The 22,369-nt window shown below is 38.2% G+C and overlaps 1 protein-coding gene across 1 annotated transcript; it reads left to right on the top strand.

Moving 5' to 3' along the window:
- Nucleotides 1–1,212: 1,212 nt before the first annotated feature.
- epm2a (EPM2A glucan phosphatase, laforin) lies at nt 1,213–8,935 on the top strand. The gene is made up of 4 exons (XM_079255030.1): nt 1,213–1,502; nt 2,007–2,181; nt 6,235–6,479; nt 7,276–8,935. The coding sequence occupies exons 1-4, from the start codon at nt 1,256–1,258 to the stop codon at nt 7,557–7,559; spliced, it is 951 nt and encodes a 316-aa protein (XP_079111156.1). The 5' UTR covers nt 1,213–1,255; the 3' UTR covers nt 7,560–8,935.
- Nucleotides 8,936–22,369: the final 13,434 nt, after the last annotated feature.

Below are 22,369 nucleotides of genomic sequence, written 5' to 3'. Positions count from 1 at the left end.
ATAATTGTACTGGGGGGGACAAGGATTAAACAAGAGATTAATATGAGAGGGCAGTCCGGCTCACTGCTTGGATGCAATATTTTCTTTTTTTCTTTACAACAGGGAATGGGAATAATTCTGCCATTAGAGCTTCTAACTTAAAAATAATTCCCACAATCACTTGCAAAAATTTTTACAAAGGATTGGTGCAGGTCTGCACTCCCTCACTACTTCTATTTTTTTGTTTTTAAGGTGTTTCATCTCGCACAGTTTGTTTTGTGGCTTCTATGCATGGAAATACTGTTCAAGCTTTGAATTTCCAAGTTCACATCAATAATCATTTTCTTCTCTGGCAAATGAATCACATTTCATTTTGTCTAGGTTTTTGTTCTGCTACTTAACCATGAAACAGTGGTCAATTGCACAAAACCTAAGTATGCCAACAAAGATTTGGCGGTGTTCGGTGCAGTTCTGTAGGATTTCCTGTCTGGTGTTTTTATGCTTAAACTGTTATTGTTGACTATTATATTACTTGGCTCTGTGCTCTTGATATTTTGGGGTCTAAATCAGTCATAAATCCTTGACAGACTGCTATTAACAAGTTGCCCAAAAATACATTTCAGTTAGCTTCAGTGCTAAGATGTCTTGTGTAGATATGGTGATCATTCATCCATTGAACAGTTGTCTTTTATTCTTGGATGAGTCAAAGACAGTGTTTAGCTGTTTCTTAATCTGAAAATGGCTGTGCTAAAGGGACTGGACAGGCTGCAGATGTAAAAACAGAAACACTTGAAAAACTATTACTAAAGATTACTTTAGATATCACCAAAAACAGAGAGAAAACTGTTTAAAGAAATAAGGGACAGTTTGTTACGTTTTCTTAGTAGTTTAAACAAATACACATTGCCACTTACTTTGATTGGCAGAATTTTTTTTCTGATGTTACAGACATCCTACATGTGAAAATATTTTCTAATTTTATTGGTGCTGTGATAAACTGCAGTGTTTTAAGCATTCAGTAACAGTACTAAAATTTTATGAATCACAACATCCCAACTCATGCGGCCAAGGTTTCTGGGGTTTCTGACAGAGTGGGACCTCTTCATCGCCAACATGTCTTTGCTGACATTTACGCCATATATATATTTACACGCTCCACAACAAGGCCTGGTGACCTATATTTAGACCACAGCATAACATAGTCCTCAGTCCAGAAGCATTTAAACGTGACTACATTAACCCAAGTTCACCGCAGAGGACATGTAAAGCTGCAACAATGTTGTTCAGATTCGGCGTCATCCTCACTCCGGTGTCTTCGTGCGTAGAGGTTTTAGTTTCGGGTTCCCGTGAGGAAATGGGCCACTGGGATCCGAGCAGAGCGGTGCAAATGAAAGCCTCCCGCACACTCCCGTCACCAGACGAACCGTGTCTGTGGGTTGGTGACGTGGAGCTCTCGGAGCCGTTCGGAGACAAACTGTGGTTCAAGTTCATTCAGAAAGTCCGAGGGAATTATGTCTGGGAAGGTATGTATCTTAATCTAAAACACTAGTTACATAGAATTTCTCAAAAATTAGTCAAATGTTTATTAATGTTGTCACCAATTCAGAGCAATAAGATCTAAATCCGCCATGGCTTGTGTAATGCACTCATACGGCCACATGGTGGCGGTAAAGTACCGTTAACGTTTCCTAAACGCCTCTCTGATTATATCTGAATAATTAAAAATCAAAACGGAAACAAAAATGTACAATAACATGTTAAAGGTCACAATGAAAAATAGCCATATATTAAAAGTAGTAATTACTGTAATTAATGCTGAAATACTCAAATACTACATATATGCTAAGCAGAAGTTACTATAAACCATAGGTTGTTATTTAAGACACCTTTTCCACTGTATAATATAAACTGAACACGTTTGTTATGTCCCACACGTAAAGAACCAAGCTTTTTCAGTAATTGATTAGTCACACAAAATTTTAATTTTGCACACTTACTTGCTGAAAGGTTTTCTTGTTTGTTACCAGGCAACAGTCCAAGCCATGACAGGTGTTGTTTATATGATGAAAGGAACATGGTGGATGGAGTGTACTGTCACCCGATTGGTCACTGGATAGAAGAAACAGGTCACACAGATGAGATGAAACACACAACCAACTTTTACTTTCAGGTGGCAGGTCAGAAGGCCATACATTGCTCCAGGTAACATTATGATGAAAACTGTCTGTGAAATTATGTGTTCTGTGTCTAAATCCCTTAAAGCTGATTTAAACAAGTTGTGAAATATTTCAGAACTTATAATAAAGTCAGGTGGCAAAGGTATAGTAACTAACTTAATTACGTGTTGATTTGTAAGCTTTTAATAACTATATTTAACACACTGTGCCCCCTTCATGACAGTCTGTGGTGACTGAAAGCAGCTTCAGCTTAGCAGTGGACATAATGGTGGTATTGATCCTTTCAGAGAACTCATTGCAATAAAGTGAATAAAACATGCTCTCTGAAATATTGACCTATTACTTAAAAGTAGGTTTTCTTTGTGATTTTCAATCATTTGGACATTATATTCTTTATTCAGTTTTCATGTTGCCAGGGTGCTCGGGCTGTAGCCCGTCTGCCGAATGATACACAAAATTGAGTGAGGTCCCGTGGGACAAATTAATTTCCATGCCTGAGTGTGGTAATTTATTTAGTTTAAGTATTAGTTTCTGGCATGTTGCTTCAATTACATAGGTTATGGTGTGAATAAATGCAGGATATAAGGGTAAAGAGGTACAGATATGCAAAAAAGAAAATTTACCCTTTTTCATTGTAAGGTTTTACATTTCAAAACATTTTTTTAAAAAATGATTCGGTCTTTTTGGTTCTGCTTTGGCATATTACACCAAATGAAAATTTTTTAAAGCAGAGTGTCAAAAGCAAAATGCACAAAGCATAATTTGGGGTATAATTACCACTAGTGTTTTTTATGTCTGGAATGGGATTGCATCATTTGCAACACTTTCTTTTTCATTTGACACACTGTTGTAGATCTGCTGGTGTGTTTGGGATCCTCATCTTGTTGCATAACTTAAATTTGAACAAATTTAAGCTGTCAGAAAGGCGACCTTATTTTTAAGAATTTTGTGGTGCACTCAATGACTGCTAGGGGCTCAGCAAAACAACCTCAAACCATTAGTCGCCGACCACCGTGAGGGCAGGTATGAGCTGTTTGATTTTTAACATTATAGTGCTTTGCATTCATTATTGCCAAACGTCTCCATGTTGGTCTCATCTTTCCAAAGCACATTGTTTTGTGAATCTTAAACCAAGCTGTGAATATTATAGCGGAACTATACTGGATAACTAAGAGTAACTACTTCCTGAGCAGCCTTGAAGATGACATCAGACTCTCTTCTTTGCTTAATTATACTTTTTAGTTGACAAAAGCCTTAAAAAGTCTTCTTTGACAAGGCTTATTCATAAATCTGCTGTATAAGTCATATTTCTACTTTGTTCTGATACAACAGTAGCTCTGTCTTAACGGAAGCTGTTGAATTTACATCTCTGACTTCTTCCTCAGTCATCTGCTATGTCTTAACTTGTTTTTATTTTTATGTTGTTTTTTTGTTTTGTTTTTGTTTTTTTACTATCCTGCCCAAAATTTCATTAAATTAAATTCTGTCATGTACAGTATATGATGGCATCCTAGAATAAAAAAAAGTCACCTAGAGAAACATCTAAAACTAATAAAATAAACTGGTCAATAATCTAATAAGGAAAGAAAACCAACCTCCTGGAGAATCTGAACTTTTCACTAAAAAGCCATCCACCACTCTGAAGAGCAGTGTGGACAAACTCTTTAATAATTTAAGGATAAAATTTCTGAGTGAGAAGTTACAAAACATTTGTAGGTGCCATCATGAGCTCTGGTGGAGATTAAGATTCCTGCTCAAGGAAAAAATGCTGAAAACTAATATTAACTGGTTGCGATTGTCGTTTCTACAGGCGGTATTTTATAATCTCTTTAGACCTGAGGCCCTTTGTTAACGAAAAGAAGAAATAAGGGGGGAAAAGAAGAATTTTAAAACCTTAGCAGCATTTTAAACTGCTTCCTTTTGGATTTTATTATAATTTGTTGACTTTGCTCTTCAGTGTAATATCAATTCCTTTTTGTTACAGCAATACAGAAAAAAATATCACCGTCTTGAAAATGCTTGCAAATGCCTGCAAATGTCTAAATTAACATAGAAGTAAAAATCTACCTGTTTCATCTTTTATGTCACCAGTATCAACTTCAAAAGTGAGCATATATTAAAACAAACAACAACAAATACGTGACCATAAAATCAATTCAATTCAGCTTTATTTGCATAGTGCCACTTCACAGCAATGTTGTCACAGAGCACTGTACATACGCATCATTTCAAGGCTATTCATACATAACCTATAATAGAAACCAACTGATTGCATCGAATCATGACTTCGATCCAATCCCCCATCCTGAGCATGCACGAGGCGAAGGTGGGAAGGAAAAAACTCCATTACAAATGGAATATGCTGTCTCTGTAGACGCTAAATTACTTGGCAATAATTGTTGTATCTCCATTGCAAACTGATCTTTACAGTTTTTGGGGGGAAAATCTTTTAGATTTGTTAAAATGCTATAAAAATGTCATAATCTTATCCTAATTTCTCCAGTGAAACATGTCTGAATAAAGTAAATGTCTGTCCTCAGTTCAGTCATCTATACTCTGTTTAGAAAAAAATAAAGCAAAAACAAAACTTACAGTCCAACAAGACAGTGCGTTGCTGGTGCATCCCGGGTAGTGATGGAACAACTGTGCATACGGATAATTAAAATGATGATTTAAATGGACACCATTGAAAAAGCTGAATGTTCATACAGTATTTGTGTAAAATATACATGTTGGTCCTGTGCACTGAATGGATTTTTTTGTAGGGCACAGGCACAGTGCCATGGTATATCAGGCACTGCAGAAATGAGCCCTTGACCCCTGAGGCAGAGAGCACATAACTTGCATAAGAATGAGCAGGCTGGGCTGGTGCAAACGGGTTTTAATTTGTGTCCAAAGGACCTTACAAGGCTTGTGTCAAGGACCTGTGTTCAGCAGGAAGCACAGTGCCTTTGTAACTATTCTTATATTAGCTTTCCAAAGGTGATCTTCAGTCTGTGAATCCATGTGGCCCCAAGTATCAGTTACTTCAGTAAGGCATGGTGAGATGCCAAGAGACCCCACTCACTTTTTGAATGAATAACTCATTTGTCATGTTCATATTTAGATGAGGGGGGAGGCCTCAAGGTTCCACAGTCAGTGACTTTATTCAACCAGACTGAGAAATTTGTTTTATGTTTTGAGTCGGCATGCGAGAATTATTCTGTATAATCAAATTTGTTCGGAAAAGGTCTTTTAGAAAGATGAGCATGTTTCTGCACCGTTAGGCGATTTAATTAAAGAGTTCATGAAATGGAACATGCAAAAAAAAAAGGAATATCTTGTTTAAATAATAACAACTGGGGGTTTTATATTAAACAGGCATAATTTTTTTCTTTTAAATGACTCATTTGACTCGTGTGGAGTAGCCATTTGGAAGTATAAAAGACCTTTGATCCACTCCTGATGAAGCAGTTTTAAGGTTAAAATTAGGGATGTACCGATCGGATCAATACCATGTGTGTATACTTGTACTTGGTATCAATAAAAGTGTTCCAATACCACAAACAATACCCGATACCAAACTAGTCATGCCAGTTCAGATGTGTGTGATGACATGCTTCGGACATGTTTAAAAGAAATAAATGCCTTGAATGTTAAAATGTGATATTTTTTGTTACACTAAAAGCAATATCTTTGTTTCAAAACAAACAAAGATGCATCCCTAGTTAAAATCCAGAATTAAACAATTTCATCTCATAAAAAGGTCTTGAGACGTCCACGTTCCACCACTGTGGCATACAGGGACATCGTGGATTAGCAGCGTCTGTCCTGTCTTTTCCGTGTCACCTCCTCTGGTTGTTGACTTTATGCATACTGATGAACACTTAATGGAGTCTGCTTCAAACCATAGTGGCCAGGAGGAAAATTAGAAGTACTGGAGGTTAATAAAACACCAGAGCTGGGAGGGACAGAGGGAGAGAACGTACAGGTTAAACTTTATTAGTGACATGAGCTATTAAGGTCACCTTTCCTCTGTTTGCAGTGTAAAAGAAAACTAGATATGAATAACACATGCATTCTTCTTTTCTGACTTTAGAGTGTTGCCACGGGTTTGGCTGGGCAGCTGCCCCCGACAGGTGGAGCACGTGACAATAAAGATGAAGTATGAACTGGGCATCACTGCAGTGATGAACTTCCAGACTGAGTGGGACGTGGTGAACAACTCTCATGGATGCAGACGCAACCCTGACGAGGCCATGACCCCAGACACCATGATGAATTTATACAAAGACAGCGGCCTCGCGTATGTGTGGATACCTACGCCTGACATGAGTACAGAGGGTAAGGAGAGCTTTGTGATCACCTGTTTCAGTAACAAAATATATGTTTAGGTTAGACAAAGCCTCCTGTTATAACCTTTATATCTCATATAGCTAGCAAAACTTCACTTTTAAACCATGTTTATATAAATACTGATGTCAGCAAACTGATTTCATGAAATAAAACACTGAGAAATCAGGACCAACACCTGCCAGTGACCTTCCACATATTCCTTTTAACCATTAAGGTTAAGAATTATTCATACAGCTCTGAGTCTCATGGGTTTTGCTGGTCTTAAATGTGCTATTCATATTTTCTGGAGAAATCAAAGAAAAGACAAGTAATTTCAATGACCCATGAGTATTGTATGATCCCACTGAACCCGAAGGTCTTTACATAAAAGATACTCACATACTGGGCCGCTATGGATTATGCTAAATAAGTGTCATATGTGTATACAGTATATAATATAGACACACATACAAACGCATAAACACACCTTTAAATAATACGTCAAAGGAAAGCAATATTAAGCAATATTTAGTTTCCGTAAGACCGATATAGCTCATTCTTAGGTCTGCTTTGGTGTATTAATGAGTTCAGCACTGCATAATATGAGCTTTTGCTTCTGACTCAATCCACTTTAAACCTTCAGATTAATTGTGTAAAATCTCTGATGCACAGCTCTGCAGCAGAGCTGACACCTTCAAAGCAAAAACATCAAGACACATTCAAGAAGATATTAGCAGGGCGAAAGCCACAGACAAAGTGTCTGTACGAAACGCTAATGAGAGTTTAACTAACTCTTCTTCTGCAGGTCGGGTCAGGATGCTTCCTCAGGCTGTATTCTTACTCCACGGACTTTTGGAAAACGGTCACACAGTCTATGTGCACTGTAACGCTGGAGTCGGCAGGTCCACAGCAGCTGTGTGTGGTTTCCTCATGTATGTTCTTGGCTGGACGCTGAGGAAGGTGCAGTATTTTGTTGCATGTAGGAGGCCTGCGGTCTACATCGATGAGGATGCTTTACTCCAAGCTCAAGCTGACTTCATCCTGAAGTTTGGCCAGCTGCGGTCATCCATCACTTACTCAGAAACATGAATCCTTACATATCCAGGATTTTAAGCTATGACAAGCTATGCTACTATTCTAGACGGAAAGTAGATTCCTAATATGTGAGTAAGCATATGTTCAGGAAGAAGAATGACAAAAGGGGGGAAAATAACATGAAGCAAATAAATAAACTGGGAGCTAATGTATGTAAATGACCCACTTCAGCTGAGTGGCTTTCAAAATGTTGTTCATTCCCAAGTATCTAGAGAGAGAGAGAGAGAGAGAGAGACAGAGAGAGATCGGCTGGCTGCCAGAATAAATGTTTCAAGCAATTAATCTTACTATGATGTGTTAGCTTCTCACTTTGCCATTTACCCCATATAGTTAAAACTGTGGGCACTGTCATTTTCAGTATGTGCCTGTGGGGTGTTTGAAAGGACCTTTTCTTGTAGCCTTTTTGGTAGTAATCAATAAACAGAGTTGGCATTTTGAAAAGGCAGCTTTTAGCTAATGGACTGAATTGCAATGGGGTGGGGAGCAAAACAAATATCAGTATATATACGAGGAATTTTCATTATGTCCAGTCATATGTTGTTATTTTAGTTGGAAAGGAAGCAGGTAAACATTTAGGGAAATATAAATTCACTGTTACTCTGCTGTTGCTGGTGCATGATTGGGTACTATTTTCTACAGTCTTCTTTTATATTTCAGAGGGATGATTTTTTTATTTGGTTTTATGGGCTTTATGCTACATGAAAATAGCTCGTCTTGTCAAGGATACAAATTTATTTCTAAATATAATATATCAGCAGAGTCTCTTCTATTACAGAGGTATATGGCTCTGGCATCAATGACTACAGCTGTCTCTCTCAGAGCTTGATAGCATTTCGTTTATCAGACAGATGCCACCTCCTAAATAATAGCACAGCATCCTTCCCAGACCCCTTAAATGCAGGCGTAGTAATCCATTCAGACTTTAAGCTTTATTTGTTAAATATTTCAAACTTTTGACTCAATTCTGTCTTAAGAGAGAAGGTTTTTGTTCAGTCTGATTTGCTGAGGACACTGGGAAAGAGTTTCCTCAAGGAAGAAGTTTTTGGACCTCATTGTTTATTTCAAGACAGTTCTGCTGCATGTCATGGAGAGTATGTGAGAGAATAGGGCTCCAGAGCTAACAGATGCAAATCATCTTGCCTTTATTCTAAAATGATTGAAAATACAGAGTGAGGTTAAAGATTTATTTTCAGCACTGGTTTGAAGAAATGACATTATTACACTATGGGTCTATATCTTCCAACTGCATATACTGGGTCAGTGTAAGTAAACTGTACATCCACATGAGTTCCACTGATTTTTTTAACTTTATTGTGTCAATTTAAGCCTGTTTTGTTGGTTACATTTTACAGAATGACACCATGTTTTTCCACTCAGTGAATTAAATTATATATTACTATATATATTATATTACTTTTATTTAGAAAAAGTTATCTTTTGCTCTTATAAGTATTTGGGAAAATTCCTAATATTGTGAACTTTGACTCCAATGGAATTTCTACATCTTGGCAATTTTTTATTTCACTTTGTACGCAAGTGACTGCGGTGGTTTGGTGAGCTGCCCAGGGTGTACCCTGCCTTTCGCCGAACAGACTGCTGGGTTAGGCTCCAGCTTCCCCGTGACCCTTTAATCGAACTAAGCGGTTAGGATGATGAATGAATGAATGAATGACTTTGTACACAAAGAATTCCACTATTTTGAAATTCCAAAATGGTGTAAAGACTAACTTGTAAATCTGTCATAGAGATGACTTAAGTTTCAGGGCATTTAGGGCAAAAATCTAAAGGTTCCTTTAGAATCCAAAGTAGTAGCTGGGAGTCACAATCTAATCTTACGTAGTATACTTGTATACTATTACATAATATATAATATACTGTTATAATAATTTAGTCTTATACTGCAAAACATTGAACTTTTTCAACTCACTTAGCATGAAAAACCAAATAAAAATGACAGACCTTGTAAGCAGGGTTTAAAGTTGTGATAAGTTCATGATTTCAGTTATTAAAGTCCCTCCAGGTTTTTAGTGCACATTTATCAAGTTACATTCAGAATCAACAAGTCACATTCAGGAAGATTCTGCAAGGCTGATAAGGAAACACTTGTAGCAACACAGGCAAGCAGCCTGAATGTTTTTCACAAGTTATGCCAGGGGTATCCAAAAACAGACCTTGGGGGCTGCTATCCTACAGGTTTTCAATGTATTCCTCTTTCAACACACCAGACTCAAATGTATCCAACAACCAATGAAGTTCTGCATAAGGATACTTTAATTTCAGTCAAGTGTGTTTGAGTAGGGATGCATGGAAAACCTGCAGGATTGTGCCCCCACTGGCCTTGAGGGCTAGAGCTGGACACCCATGAATGAGTCAAGCTGTCACATACTGTATGTTATCCATTACTGACTGGTTGACATGGGAAGTTGAAATCAGTGTGCTATATTGCCAAAGAAGACAGAGATGTTAAGAAAATTCAAGCAAAATGACCTAAACATACTGCCAAGCATCTGAAAGAACAACTCGATACGTCCGATCTTGCTCATAACAGTTGGGAAGACGGCAGCCAATCAGTTTCTGTATCTGAACTCATTTTCATCAGTAAATGTAGCAGACAACGTAGACATCTGTTGCATCATTAGTCTTGCAATCAACACTGAAAATAGCAGCCATCATGAGGACTGTTAGCATTCACCTCAACTGCTGAGGGACACTTGTGACTGAAAGCTGATTATTCACTCACTGTCATGAAGACTTGAGCACACTTAAACAAAAGGTTGAGTGTGTGTCGTCATTAAAAGAATAACATGTACTTCTAACTAAAGGAAAATGTATATATTCTGAAAAGTAGGGGCCTCATAAAAACCCTCTTCCAAGTTATCCCATCACCAACATCTAAATGTACACATGTAGCAGACGCTAAATCTGTTTAAATATGATATAAGCTATCCATTTGTCTCTGTGGCAAACTGACACAGTATGCATCATGCAGACAGCTTAGAGACAAAGCAAATTAAACTGCAGACAATGGAGTGTATCGCTTTGGGTTCAAAGATTAATATTCCATTTTATATTAGCTGTATTCATTTTCAACTCATTTATATTAAATCTTTTTTTTTATTATTTTTGTAGTGACCAAGCAGATATTTCCCCATTGAATATCTCTGCCTTTTTTTTTTTTGCATATCTGGGAAAATGTGTCTGTAATAGATATCATGAAAAGCAACATATATGTAGCCGTAAAAAAAATAAGATTTCATATGGTGGAGGATATTTTCCACATGAAGCTTTGAGCATTTTCCAATTATCTTTAGCTTAATGTATTAGCTCGAAATGTTTGCACTTCAAACTGAGGTTCAGTTACAATTGCAAATCCAACAGGTGACACATGATTTATATTCATCACACCTGTCCACTTACTCCTGGACGATTTACTTAATAAATCCCACCATCGACTATTTTCATGGTCTGTGGGTTTAAGGAAAATCCAGCAATGAAAAGATTACCTTGCACTTTGCACCTGATCAGAGATCCTCTAAAACCCCCAGACAAGATATTTCATTGACCACTAAATTCTTTGTAGGCATCAAGTGAAGCATTTTCCACCACGTTCACCTTCTTTTGTTGAAGCAGATTTAATGAAATTTACTGCAGGGTCAAAGCACATTGGTTTGGTGTCGGTGTCCGCCATCGGATGGATATGTAAAGATTTGAAAGCTGTAAGAAAGTGCTGAGAGACAATTGGAGTGATTATTCCAACATCTGTTAAGCTGCTGAACTTCCTGTGTGAACTTGTCAATCCACAGCCGATCCACAATCCACTTAGTAAAGGAACATAACAATGACCAGGCTCATACATGCACACTTGACTTTTGCCAGTAAAACAGTGTTATAATGTTTTTATCTGTTACACATAAACGATGCACCCATTACATTTACCCATCTCTAGTTGATCTTTTTTTTTTTTCTGTCCTGCATCCATGCTTTCACAAATGCATCATATCACGGACCTCGTGTCCAAAATGGGTGCTTTTTGATAATGTTTGTGGAGACAAACATTTTTTTAAAAATTATTTGCTTTTGTAACATTTTTCTTAAGTTTCCAAATTGGTTGCTCACTCTTCTGCCAATTTATCATCAGTTTATTAATGTAAAATACAAGGTACATACTATCCTGATCATTTGATGTACTATTTAATGTACTATAATAAATAACAGCTAAAAGCAATTTTCTTGTCTTTGTCCTTTTTTTTTTTTTTTTGTCGTAATGCTGCCAGACCTTTTCAGTAACAATCCGAGCCTGTTGGCTACAAAGATGAGCGCTGGACCGTGTTATTATGTGTACCGCAGCTGTTAAATGGTTTACTTGTCACGACGTAATGACTCAGTATGAATCCGACTGAAAAGGCTTTTGTTGTATGTTAATAAATTTTCACTCGAATACAAAGAAGAATGCGGGAACTTTCCTTAGTTGAGACTTTAGTCAGTACGGGAAGTCATGCAGTCCACAGAAGATTTCTCTTAATGGCACCTGGTGTCAGGATTTATACTCTGCAGATGAATGGGTATACTTAAAATTCATCATTTGTGAGCTAGACGGTTCCTTAGTTGGTTTTTAAAAAGCCTTGGCTGATAAATGTATCCTTGCAACCAAGTTTTAACAAGACTAATCTCTGTCACACACGAACTGCTTATGTTCTCATTACATGCATGTCTGGTGTAAGTAATGGCACCAGGTTGCACCTCACTGTTGTTGCACCACAAAGAGATTTTTTTCATTTCAGCACAAAACTTTATGCAATACAGCCGATTGTCGGTGGAGGCAATTATTGCCACCATTTATGAAGCTCGAGAGCTGCACTCAATCTTGGCACATTACTGCTCATGACAGAGTAAGAGGGTTGGGTGGATGAGGGAAGATGAGAAATGGATGAAGTGAGTCATTCATTTTGACAGGTTTCCACAACAAGTAGCCGCTGTGTGACTGTACCAACTGGCTTCCTGTAAAAATCCATTCTTGCTGTCAATATCGCCGTTGTTCTCCCCATCCTCTACATGGCCACGGTCATTGTTCAGTGTCAGCAGTGCAGACTCTGATGTGAAGAGGGAAGGGGGATACTAAGTAAGCGTGCCACACTGAATAATAAAAAAAAAAAAGAACTGTCAGGCTGATATTTACTAATATATTTATACATTTATGAGATATTAGAATATTAGTGTGGCATTTGGTTGGACTATGAAGAGAGGATGCCATTTATCATGCTCAGATAAGACTGGCAGCTGCTTGCAGGTAAACACTAAGTTCAATGACCTTAGACTTGGCTAATAGAGATATCTCTGAAATCAATAAATCCCATCTGTTACTTGCAGCTCTGCTGTGGGTCAGTGTGCACGGTCCTGCCTGGGCTCTAAATAACCCCCCTACTTCATGTCTCATTTCTGAAACAGGAAAATAAACAGCAGACCAGTGTGACACCACCACATGAATTCATTTTGCTTCGTTATGCACCGTATTGCTGTGATTAATTGCATTGATTTAAATACTGGCTTATTAGTTCCAGACAATAGGCAATTAAGAAATTATCTACAGTAAGTTTGAGTTCAATATTTAGATTAATACTTGAACCCCCCCTCCCCTTCCTTTCTTTCCACTAAAACAATTAGAGAATCACTGTAGGGTTACAAAATAAGTCTTGTTTGATTTAGGCTGTTTACTGATGGCTTCTTGCCATCAGTGATGACAATTTTACATCATAAAAATATTTAAATTTTTTACTGAATCACGTCTCACACTGTGAGCTCATGTCTTGCTTTACTTTGCAAATTTTTGTGCTCTAATCAAACTGAAAAGGTTTTTGATTAGGATGTGAATTGTCGTTTTAGGGACCCTTCAAATTGTTTTGTCAGGCTTATTTAAAAAACCTTTTTCTTTTTTTTTTTGTGCACAATAACCAATAGGACCCCCCCCACACACACACCTTTTTAATTCCTTTTTGATCCTGCAGCCAAGAATTATAACATAATAAATGAACAAAAATAATAAATCTTACCATCAGATTGATTAAGATAATAACTTTAAATTGCTGTTTAACACTTGCTTACACACATCTTTTCTGGAAGGACTATTATTTATGCTGCACATATATCTTAGGTTGTTTTTCCTGAGTTCATTTTTTATAAATCTGATACATTAAGCAATCATAAAGTTTGCAGTCAACAACATCAGTGACAGGACACAAATCAATGTAACTCAGTCTGGAATGTAAGTGTGCTGTTTGGTTGTGTCTGTACAAGCTACCAATACCCATGGTCTTGTTTTAGCTAAGCAAGGCTGGACAGGTATACATTACGTTGTGAAAGGAGCTTTTTTGAAGACCTTGTTTTTTTAGTTAAAGTAAGAGAGAAAGAATTGTGTGCTCATGCATAAATGTCTTCTGGTTTTTTCCCCTCCGGACTGAATCTGATGCCAGATGCCAAAACTGACACCTACAGTAACATGGTAATCATGAAATCAATGAATGCCAAATGATCCGATGAAAGAAATGACCATCTTTGCAATATGACTGAAGGGAAAAGGCAGCGATGCAACACAATGATGAAGCTGGGATAGAGCAGCAAATGTTGAAACAGAGGGAAATGTTTTGTTTTTAACACATGTAAAAAGGACAGATGCAGAACAATTTGAAATTATATTTTTTTAAAAAACATCTCCATTAAAAAGACATAAAATATCCATGTCAGGCTGAAAGAAATTACTTAACTTGGGTTCAAAGTTGTAAATAATATAGTAGTTGTGTAAATCTAAAATCATTTTGATAGCAGCCACTGAAGGAGAGCGATGCTCTTTCATTTCTGCAGAACTGCACTCATCAGTCAAACAGAAATATCCAATAATTAAAAGATGTAATTAATGCTGGAACTGATCAAATGTATGTATTGCTTGCTTTCAGCATTTAAGCACCTTGTACTTAAACTTCACCATCCTGCACATTTTAAATAATGCAACACTTCAACACATCTGAATCAGTTAAACAGACTGTTATCAGATTTCTGGAGACCTTGATGAAGGGCTAATGAACCAAGTGCTGTAGCAGGGTGTGAAGATGTAGCAAGGTGTAAAACATTCAAAGTGTCAGTGGAATAATGGAGATTTAAAAAAATAATAATAATAATAATAATAAAAGCTACATCAAAGATTTTTGGGTTAATCATATCCGAAAAAGCGAGACACTCCTCCCTGTGTCTTTCCTGTTTAGAGAGAACATTTTTAATGTCCCTTTTAATCCAAATCAATGTTCGACAGGAGGTCATACAAGAAAAAACAATAGGGTGGTGCAACTTGATCCCATCATATTGTGTATGATCTGAGAGACTGAGTAGTCTACTAGTAGGAAAGCAGGTGACAGGGGGCAGAGAAAACTTTGTCACCCTCCTCCTCAGACTCCAAGTCAAAACAGAGAGCACAGCTCACACTGCAGTTCAACACACACTCTCCCTGCGGATGTGTCTGTCAACCTATAAAGAAGATTTACTGGAAAAAAAGAAAAAAAAAACAAATAAAAAAATTCAACTAAACAAGTCCCCATGAATCTTCCCTATAAAATAAGCATTTACCAGGCATGGTCATGGTCACCACTGTCTGCTAACTGATTTAATCAAGTTGGTTATTCACTTTGCTGAAAGCTGATGATGTGCATTTTATTTATAAAGTATTAGATTGCCAACCAGATAATGACACACACAATGGGAGGCATATTTTACATCGTACCATCAGCTAATAGCCCATCATTGGACCTAATGTTATTTTCTCCTTTTCACCCTCACACCACGTGGGCTGATGGATAATTGGAGTTAGCCAATTTTTCAATCTTTGTTTGGCAACAAAACCCTTCAGTGGAAAACCAAAAATTGCTTCTCTGAGCTTTTTTCTCCCCCAGATCAAAGTCAGCGTTTATGCTTGTTAAGCAGAGTTAGGAAGTGGAAAGAGGAAAAGCTCTGCTGCTGTCAATACCATTAAAAGTTAATTCTGTGTTGATTGTGTCTTTGGATGATGAATTCGAACGTCATTAGTGGGATAGTCTTGTGTGTGTGTAGGCACGTGGAGACATATGGCTTCCAGTGTGCAGGACAGCCAGGCTTATAAATCACCAATGACAACGGATAATGAATGCAGGCCTATCAGACCTGAGATTGGTTCGCCCATCTCTGTATCAGATTTCTGGAATGACAGAATTTATATTCACAAGATTTGTGTGCAATTCGAGCTACATGTGCAAACTGAACCAGTTCAGACCAGGAAGTAATAATTATTGATCCACTATATAAAACATGGCCCTAAATGAGCCGTAAAAAGTAAAGTTTAGTTCATTTGTTTATCATGTTCTCTTTATTTTGTTAAAAAACATTCCTACAAGTCATTTACCTGCATTTTATTGACTAAAATTCTTGTTTTTGCCTTAAATTTTCACTCCTTCCACCTTGCCTTCATTACAGCTCTTCAGCACATCTGGGCCTCGCAGCCAGACAGATGGAAAGTAGATGAGGCCTGTCTTCACTCTGGGGATTAAACCAGGTGTTCCTCACTTATTTCAAGAATATATTGGTACCAGTAAATCCCAAAAGGTATTAGTAAGGGCCTTTAGCAGTGCCTTAGAGGTTTTGTGTCTGATTGTTGTGCTTGAGTATGATTGCAAAGCCTTGAGGCAATATTCAAAGGCAAATTAGTCTTGCAGAGGAGGCTAAAATTAGACCGCAAGTTGCCATATGCTTATATGCTAAAGGAGAAATGTTGGGGTAGTTCATATTCTGGTTAATAAGGCTTTTGGAGAATTTACCTCCATAGTTAAGTCACATGATTTAAATTAGCTTTAGTATGATTTTGCAGATGAGGCAGTAGCAGGAGCGATAGTTGATGGACGTCAGCTATCGCTCTTCATCTACAGAGGAGAAAATTCCATTCCGTTCAATGTCAATCTTTCAATCTCAACACACAAGTTATCGCTCTCTCATTCAGTCTCACGCACACGCAGACATGTATGTACATGTACACACACAGGTGCACACAAGTTCACTTCAAATCCCAACCATAATTATCCTGCAACTCTGGGGACCTGTGAAACTGCCAAATTGATGGGAGAGCAGGAGGGAATTGGGGGTAATTTCATGTCACATTTCCAGCAAACTGATGTGTCTTTGGATAAATAATAGCCAACAGCATGCAGTGACAGGAACTGCACAGACTAAATGCTGCTCCAAAAATTAATAAGTGCAGATTGTTTTGAAGGAGAATTACATTTTTTTTTTCCTGATCTATCATTTTGAGAAAGCACATGAAAATTGCTTGTTGCCTGTATGTGGCCTCCCTGCTCTCGACAGCCTCTACTAATAAACTAACTCATCCTTGTACTTGCCTCCTTCTTGTGAATTCAATCAAATCAACTTTTACCTGAAGGGGAGAGTTAAACTTTGTGTCCCTTTAGATTTTACTTTTCTTTTACCACGGCAGTGTTCGGTAAATGGGAACCAGTTCATTGTAAATTCTTGGGCAAACAAAACTTTAGAAGAACTGTAGAAGAGGGGGGCTTATAGATTCTTCTTTGTTGTGCTTTTGTCATGTGCAAAGAACTTTGTGTTCCATTCAATTGTAGGAAAAGTGCTTTATAAATAAAGTTTGATTTGATTTGACTTGACTTGACTCAACTCAAACTTGCATCTCTCTTCAACTACCCCCCCCCCCCCCCCCCCCCGCCCCCCGGCATTTCAGTCTCTCAATTAGACTTTTTGTTCATTATCTCTGCTCGTGTCTAAATCTACTAACTAGCTTGTGAACAAGACATGTGAATAAAGAGGGAATTAAGGTGACAGGCATCAACATAAACACTGTACGATACCCAAGATTTAATCTAATATCAAAATTATTTTAGTTGTGTCCATGTATACATGTGATGTTTATCTAAATAATTTTAAATCATACAGGAAACCATTAAGTAGCTGCAGTTGTCACTGTTGGGCACTGGGGCAGGTGGAGAAGGAGCGACCTACTTGTTGAGCACTGGGTCAGAGGAAGAGCGTCTGTTTCTTGGCCCCCCTCGGGAACAAGGGTCAGAGCAGGAGCGTCCATTTCTAGGAGACTGGATTCGGATGCTGGCATGGGAGGCGATGGCGTGGAAGGCTGCAGGGCCAAACGTGGCGTGGACCAGGACTGGGACGCAGACAGTGACACTAGAGGCGTGGGCCGGGGAGCTGGCGGCTACGCCGGAGACGTGGACCTTGGAGCAGGAGACGACGCCCGTGACGTGGACCGTGCCTGCCTGCCGGCACATGTCTTTGGGAGTGGTTGGCGAACACAGTTTGAGTCCAGTCCTGTCCACTGTCACATCTCATCTCAGCTGTGCACGTGACCCTTTCCAGTTACAATTTCTTAAATATTTAGCTAAATGACAGTGGATTGGTGGATATTTAGTTTTTTTTTTTTTTTTTTTACAAAGATTTAAAACTTCACATCATGTTTAGCATTTACTGGGTGTAGTGATCACATAATATCATGGCGAGCTCTCCACCTCGGTATTTCCAGTCAGACCTCCAGAACAAGACCTCCCACTGGCTGCTGCGAAGTCCATGTGTGAACAATAAGTTCAGAGAAAGTATAGATCAACTTTATCCTGTTGTCTATGTGTGAGAGGAAAAAAAGCTCATTATGGTCCTTTTTTTTTTTTTTTTAAAGCAATCTACTACACAGTATGCTCCATCACAGCTCTTTATGTCCCTTGCTGAAAAGATTTCAGGAAAAAGACACACCAGGGTGTCACATCTCCACTGATTATCCACTCTTTCCACCAGACCATTTCAGAAACAGTGATATTTTTCAAGATGATGCAGTATGATCTCTTTCAGTGACAAGCAGGAGGACGGAGGGGAGAAAAGAACAAGTGGCACAAAAATAAATTGCATGTCATCATGTGTCTAATTGTCTCTTATTCCTTCCATGGTTGTGAGAAAGATGCACTTACTTTCAACAAACCTCCCTTTCCCTCCATTTGCATTTTCTTGTAAGTTTTGACGTCTTTAAAAATTTTGCTATATTTTTCAGCAAGTCAGAAAAAACGCTCTGGGGAAAAATGTTGTTTAATTTACATATTGTATGCGCTCGTGTGGTTGCCTTCACCATCTCAGACTTAGCAGTCTCAATCAGACTCAAGTATCAGTCCTGACTTCCTTCCGCATCTTCTTTCACACCTCTTTAAATCAGTTGAAGTGTGAACGCTAAGAGCAAGACCACCTTAATGCACAAGCTTACCTGGGCTGAAGCCCAGTGAGTTTAGGGGCCTATCATTTTGGAGACGAATTTACCTAAAAAAAAAAAAAAATTACCTCAGAAGTCTAATTGTATTGTTTTGCTGTCAATCAGCATCTGATGCCAAATCCTGCCCCCTGTGTGCAAACTCAAAATGTGAAGCCAAGCTCTTTGACAAGGAGGGGCAATGGCACGTAGTCACACGGTCACAGCTAAAGCCAGATCTCTTATGTTTCTTGTCTGTGTGTGAAAATCTAGATTTTTCTGTGGGGCTGGACTACAGTTTGCGGTTGATTTAGTGATTGTGTAAAAGGTGCGTACATGTTGCAGACTCTGTTTAAAAAGGATTAGTTTGTGACATGGTTTGCAGCATGGTGAGTTTGGAGAGAAAACATCTAGCAAAGAAATCTGTCACACAGAAATAAAGGCTGTGTGAGAGCAAATCTATTAAAAAGTTAATGCTATCGGTTAAATACAAACAGGTAATGAAGTAAACCAGAAGACCAGAAGAAAGCTCTTCATAAAAGGACAGTTTGTGTTTAGTGAAAGCATCTGCAGGTTTTCCCATGTTGTGGCTGCAGTGTCTGAAAAGTAATGTTGACAAACTATTTCTGTTTAGGAAGCATGGCTTCACAGGGTTGTTTGATCTGTTGCTGCTGTTATTCATTCATTGTTGTATTCAATATTGTTAATTATGGTCATGATATTAATATGTCAATACAACTAAATAAAGAAAACCTCAGTTTAAATCTGCATATTATTTTCTGTTATGAGTCTAGGTACATTTGGAGGACGGGACAGGGCCCACAGCGCTTCTCAGCCCAGGGCCCTACAGAAGGTAAGAGCAGCACCTTGTGTTTTTTTTCTTCAACACTACCTCTTCTTGAACTCCCAAACTATCCCCATCGGCCAGCTCGTTTGCCCACTCATCAGCCTCTTGCCTTCCTTTCAAACTCACCTTCATCCACATCAGCAGCCAAGTTATCTGCCATGCTGCTCACGCGTGCACCCGCCACATTCAAAGCCCTGTCTGTCTAGTCACTTTCCACCGGCTTTGCCAGTGGATCAGACTCTCCCCACCTCTCAAAGACAGCTCAGTTTGCCCTGCCTGCCTTCAGCCTTCTGAGCTTCTCATCCCTCAGTCATCCTTTACCATCATTCACCCTTTGAGCCAGTGATTTATGTTATAAATCTTTTAAGTTTCTTCCCCCGAGTGTGCTGCAGTTGGATCCTTTTTTTTTTATTATAATTATAACTTTTACATTGCATATCTCACCACAAGCCAAGCTGGATCTGTCCACTACCACATCATGACCATGTGTATAACAGTATATGTACTGTAAAAAAAATATATACCTTCCTTTGAGTTTGCCTTCATTTGACTTGTTCCACCACCCCTTAGATTCTTAGATTTTAAAAAGACATCCATCTTTTTTATTTGGTCTCACTTATCACGTCTCAAGCTTTCTCTGTCATCTGTGTGTGGATCTTAATCTAGATTGGCACCCACAATACACAAGTAGGAAATTGGAAATATTATGAGCTGTGCTTCAGTAGACATAGTAAATGGTGCATCTTCTCATTCAAGTAGATGAGAGAGCAAATATGAGGTTTACTGTCTTCAGAAAAAAAAAAAAAAAAAAAAGCTGAAAGCATTTTATTTTTTGATAGAAAGCCTGAGAAGCCACTTTGATCAGTGGTGTGCTGAGGAAGAAACTGCACTGATAGTATATATAAGTTAATATCTATAAAGTTAAAATAGATTTGTGTTCCTGGATCTGATCGCTTTCCTTACAACAAGTCCTACACTTTGAAAATATGTTTATGATTGAATATAAAGTGTTGATATGTGACTCTGGTATAGACTTCTTGGGTGGTAACACACAATTTGTGATATTTTTTAATCATTTCTAAATCAAATCAAACTATTTGTTTAGCACCTTTCATAAAAATCATATCAATAACATGAAAATGAAAACAGTTTCACACTTAAAAACACACACGCACGTTACCCACACATGCACACAACCCAAGCTTTCCCCAACCATTAAAGCCAAAATAAAAACTAATAACTTCCAGATTCTGTCATCTGTGTCTGGCTTGACACTGCTGCAAGGAAACATTATCCATTTTCTGTGATCAAGCCCAGTTGCAAATTGTCTGCATTGTTCAGTCTTCATAATGTGAAGCATTAGGTAAGAATCCTGAACAGCTTCCAGGTCTGATGTATTCTATCTGACTATGAAACATCTACCTCTGTGCCAGGGCATGATGTTGGAAGGACCAACTGTGAAAGTGCAGGATAACTTCCAGCCCACATACAGTGCTGTCAGGACTCTTGGCCTCAGCACTGACTCTCTAACAACCACCTCACTGGTCTGCTGAGTGTGGCGCCTTTGCTATTTCAGCAGTAATGTTGCTCTTACACATCCATCTGTCCACCTGCTTGTTTGCAACTTACTAGCCAAATATTTTCCCAGCTTCCAGCATTGGCTAGTGCATCTTCAGCACCTTACAGAGGATCTTTGGCTGAGAACATCAACAGATAAGTGAGCGGAGAGCACTGGATTTTACTGTCTTTGCAATCACTTTACAATTTATTTTTATGATGATTCATTGGAATCCTCATGCTGTAATTTGTTAGACCTTTGCAAATAGTGAGAGTAATGCTGCCAATGCCAGGACAATGTTGCTTTGTTTAAACATTTCTTTATTCCAAACATGATTCTCATCAGTCTTCATTAAACGATATTCATCAGAGAGTGTCCTGCAGGCAGCATAGCAATGTTAACCCCTCAATGCCTGGTTCAGCAAATTTGCACCAAACCATGTCTGGTTTCTATATATTTTGTCTCATTTTATCTCACTAATCTATTTAGCAAAGCAAATGTGATGTATAAAGTAGTTTTAATACAAGTCACAGGGATTTCCACATCAAAAAGGATTTTTGAAAGTTTAAAAACACAAGTCATTATGCATTCAAGTTTACAGAAAAATATAGGAAACACACAGATGCAGTCACCCACCCCCCCAACTCTATGCTAAACATGCAGTTTCTAGAAAGGGCTTCACCACTACTGTTTTAAAGGCAGTGGGGAAGACGCCCATCTGAAGAGAGTAGTTCACAGTACTTAAAAGCTCAGACCATTGAATGTTTTTAAAAGCAATGTGGGATTTGGATATAAAAGGTAGGCTGTTTGATTTACTTGGAAGAGAAGTTTTATCCCTTGAAGCTTTATTTAATAGAAGCTGTTAACTAATGCTGATTATTAAAAAAGGAATCCACACTTTATAATTCATGCACAATAGAAACTTCCTAATGGGAACTAGGAGGATGTATGTTTTTTTCCCCCCTTTTTTCAGTACTTTCTTCCACTTCTTCCAATCATGTGAGAAATAATTAACTACCCTGCAAGGAGAAATGTTGCTTCCTTCACCTTGTTTCCTTTTTCTCCCCATAACTGTTTTAGTTGCCACTGTATAGCCTGCTGAAAGCAACTGCAGAGCTGAAAAA

This window comes from Telmatherina bonti (assembly GCF_933228915.1).
Source record: "Telmatherina bonti genome assembly, chromosome: 16".
Taxonomy (NCBI): Eukaryota; Metazoa; Chordata; class Actinopteri; order Atheriniformes; family Telmatherinidae; genus Telmatherina; species Telmatherina bonti.
Note: the sequence above shows the minus strand (reverse complement) of the source record. Positions and strands in the feature narration are given on the sequence as shown.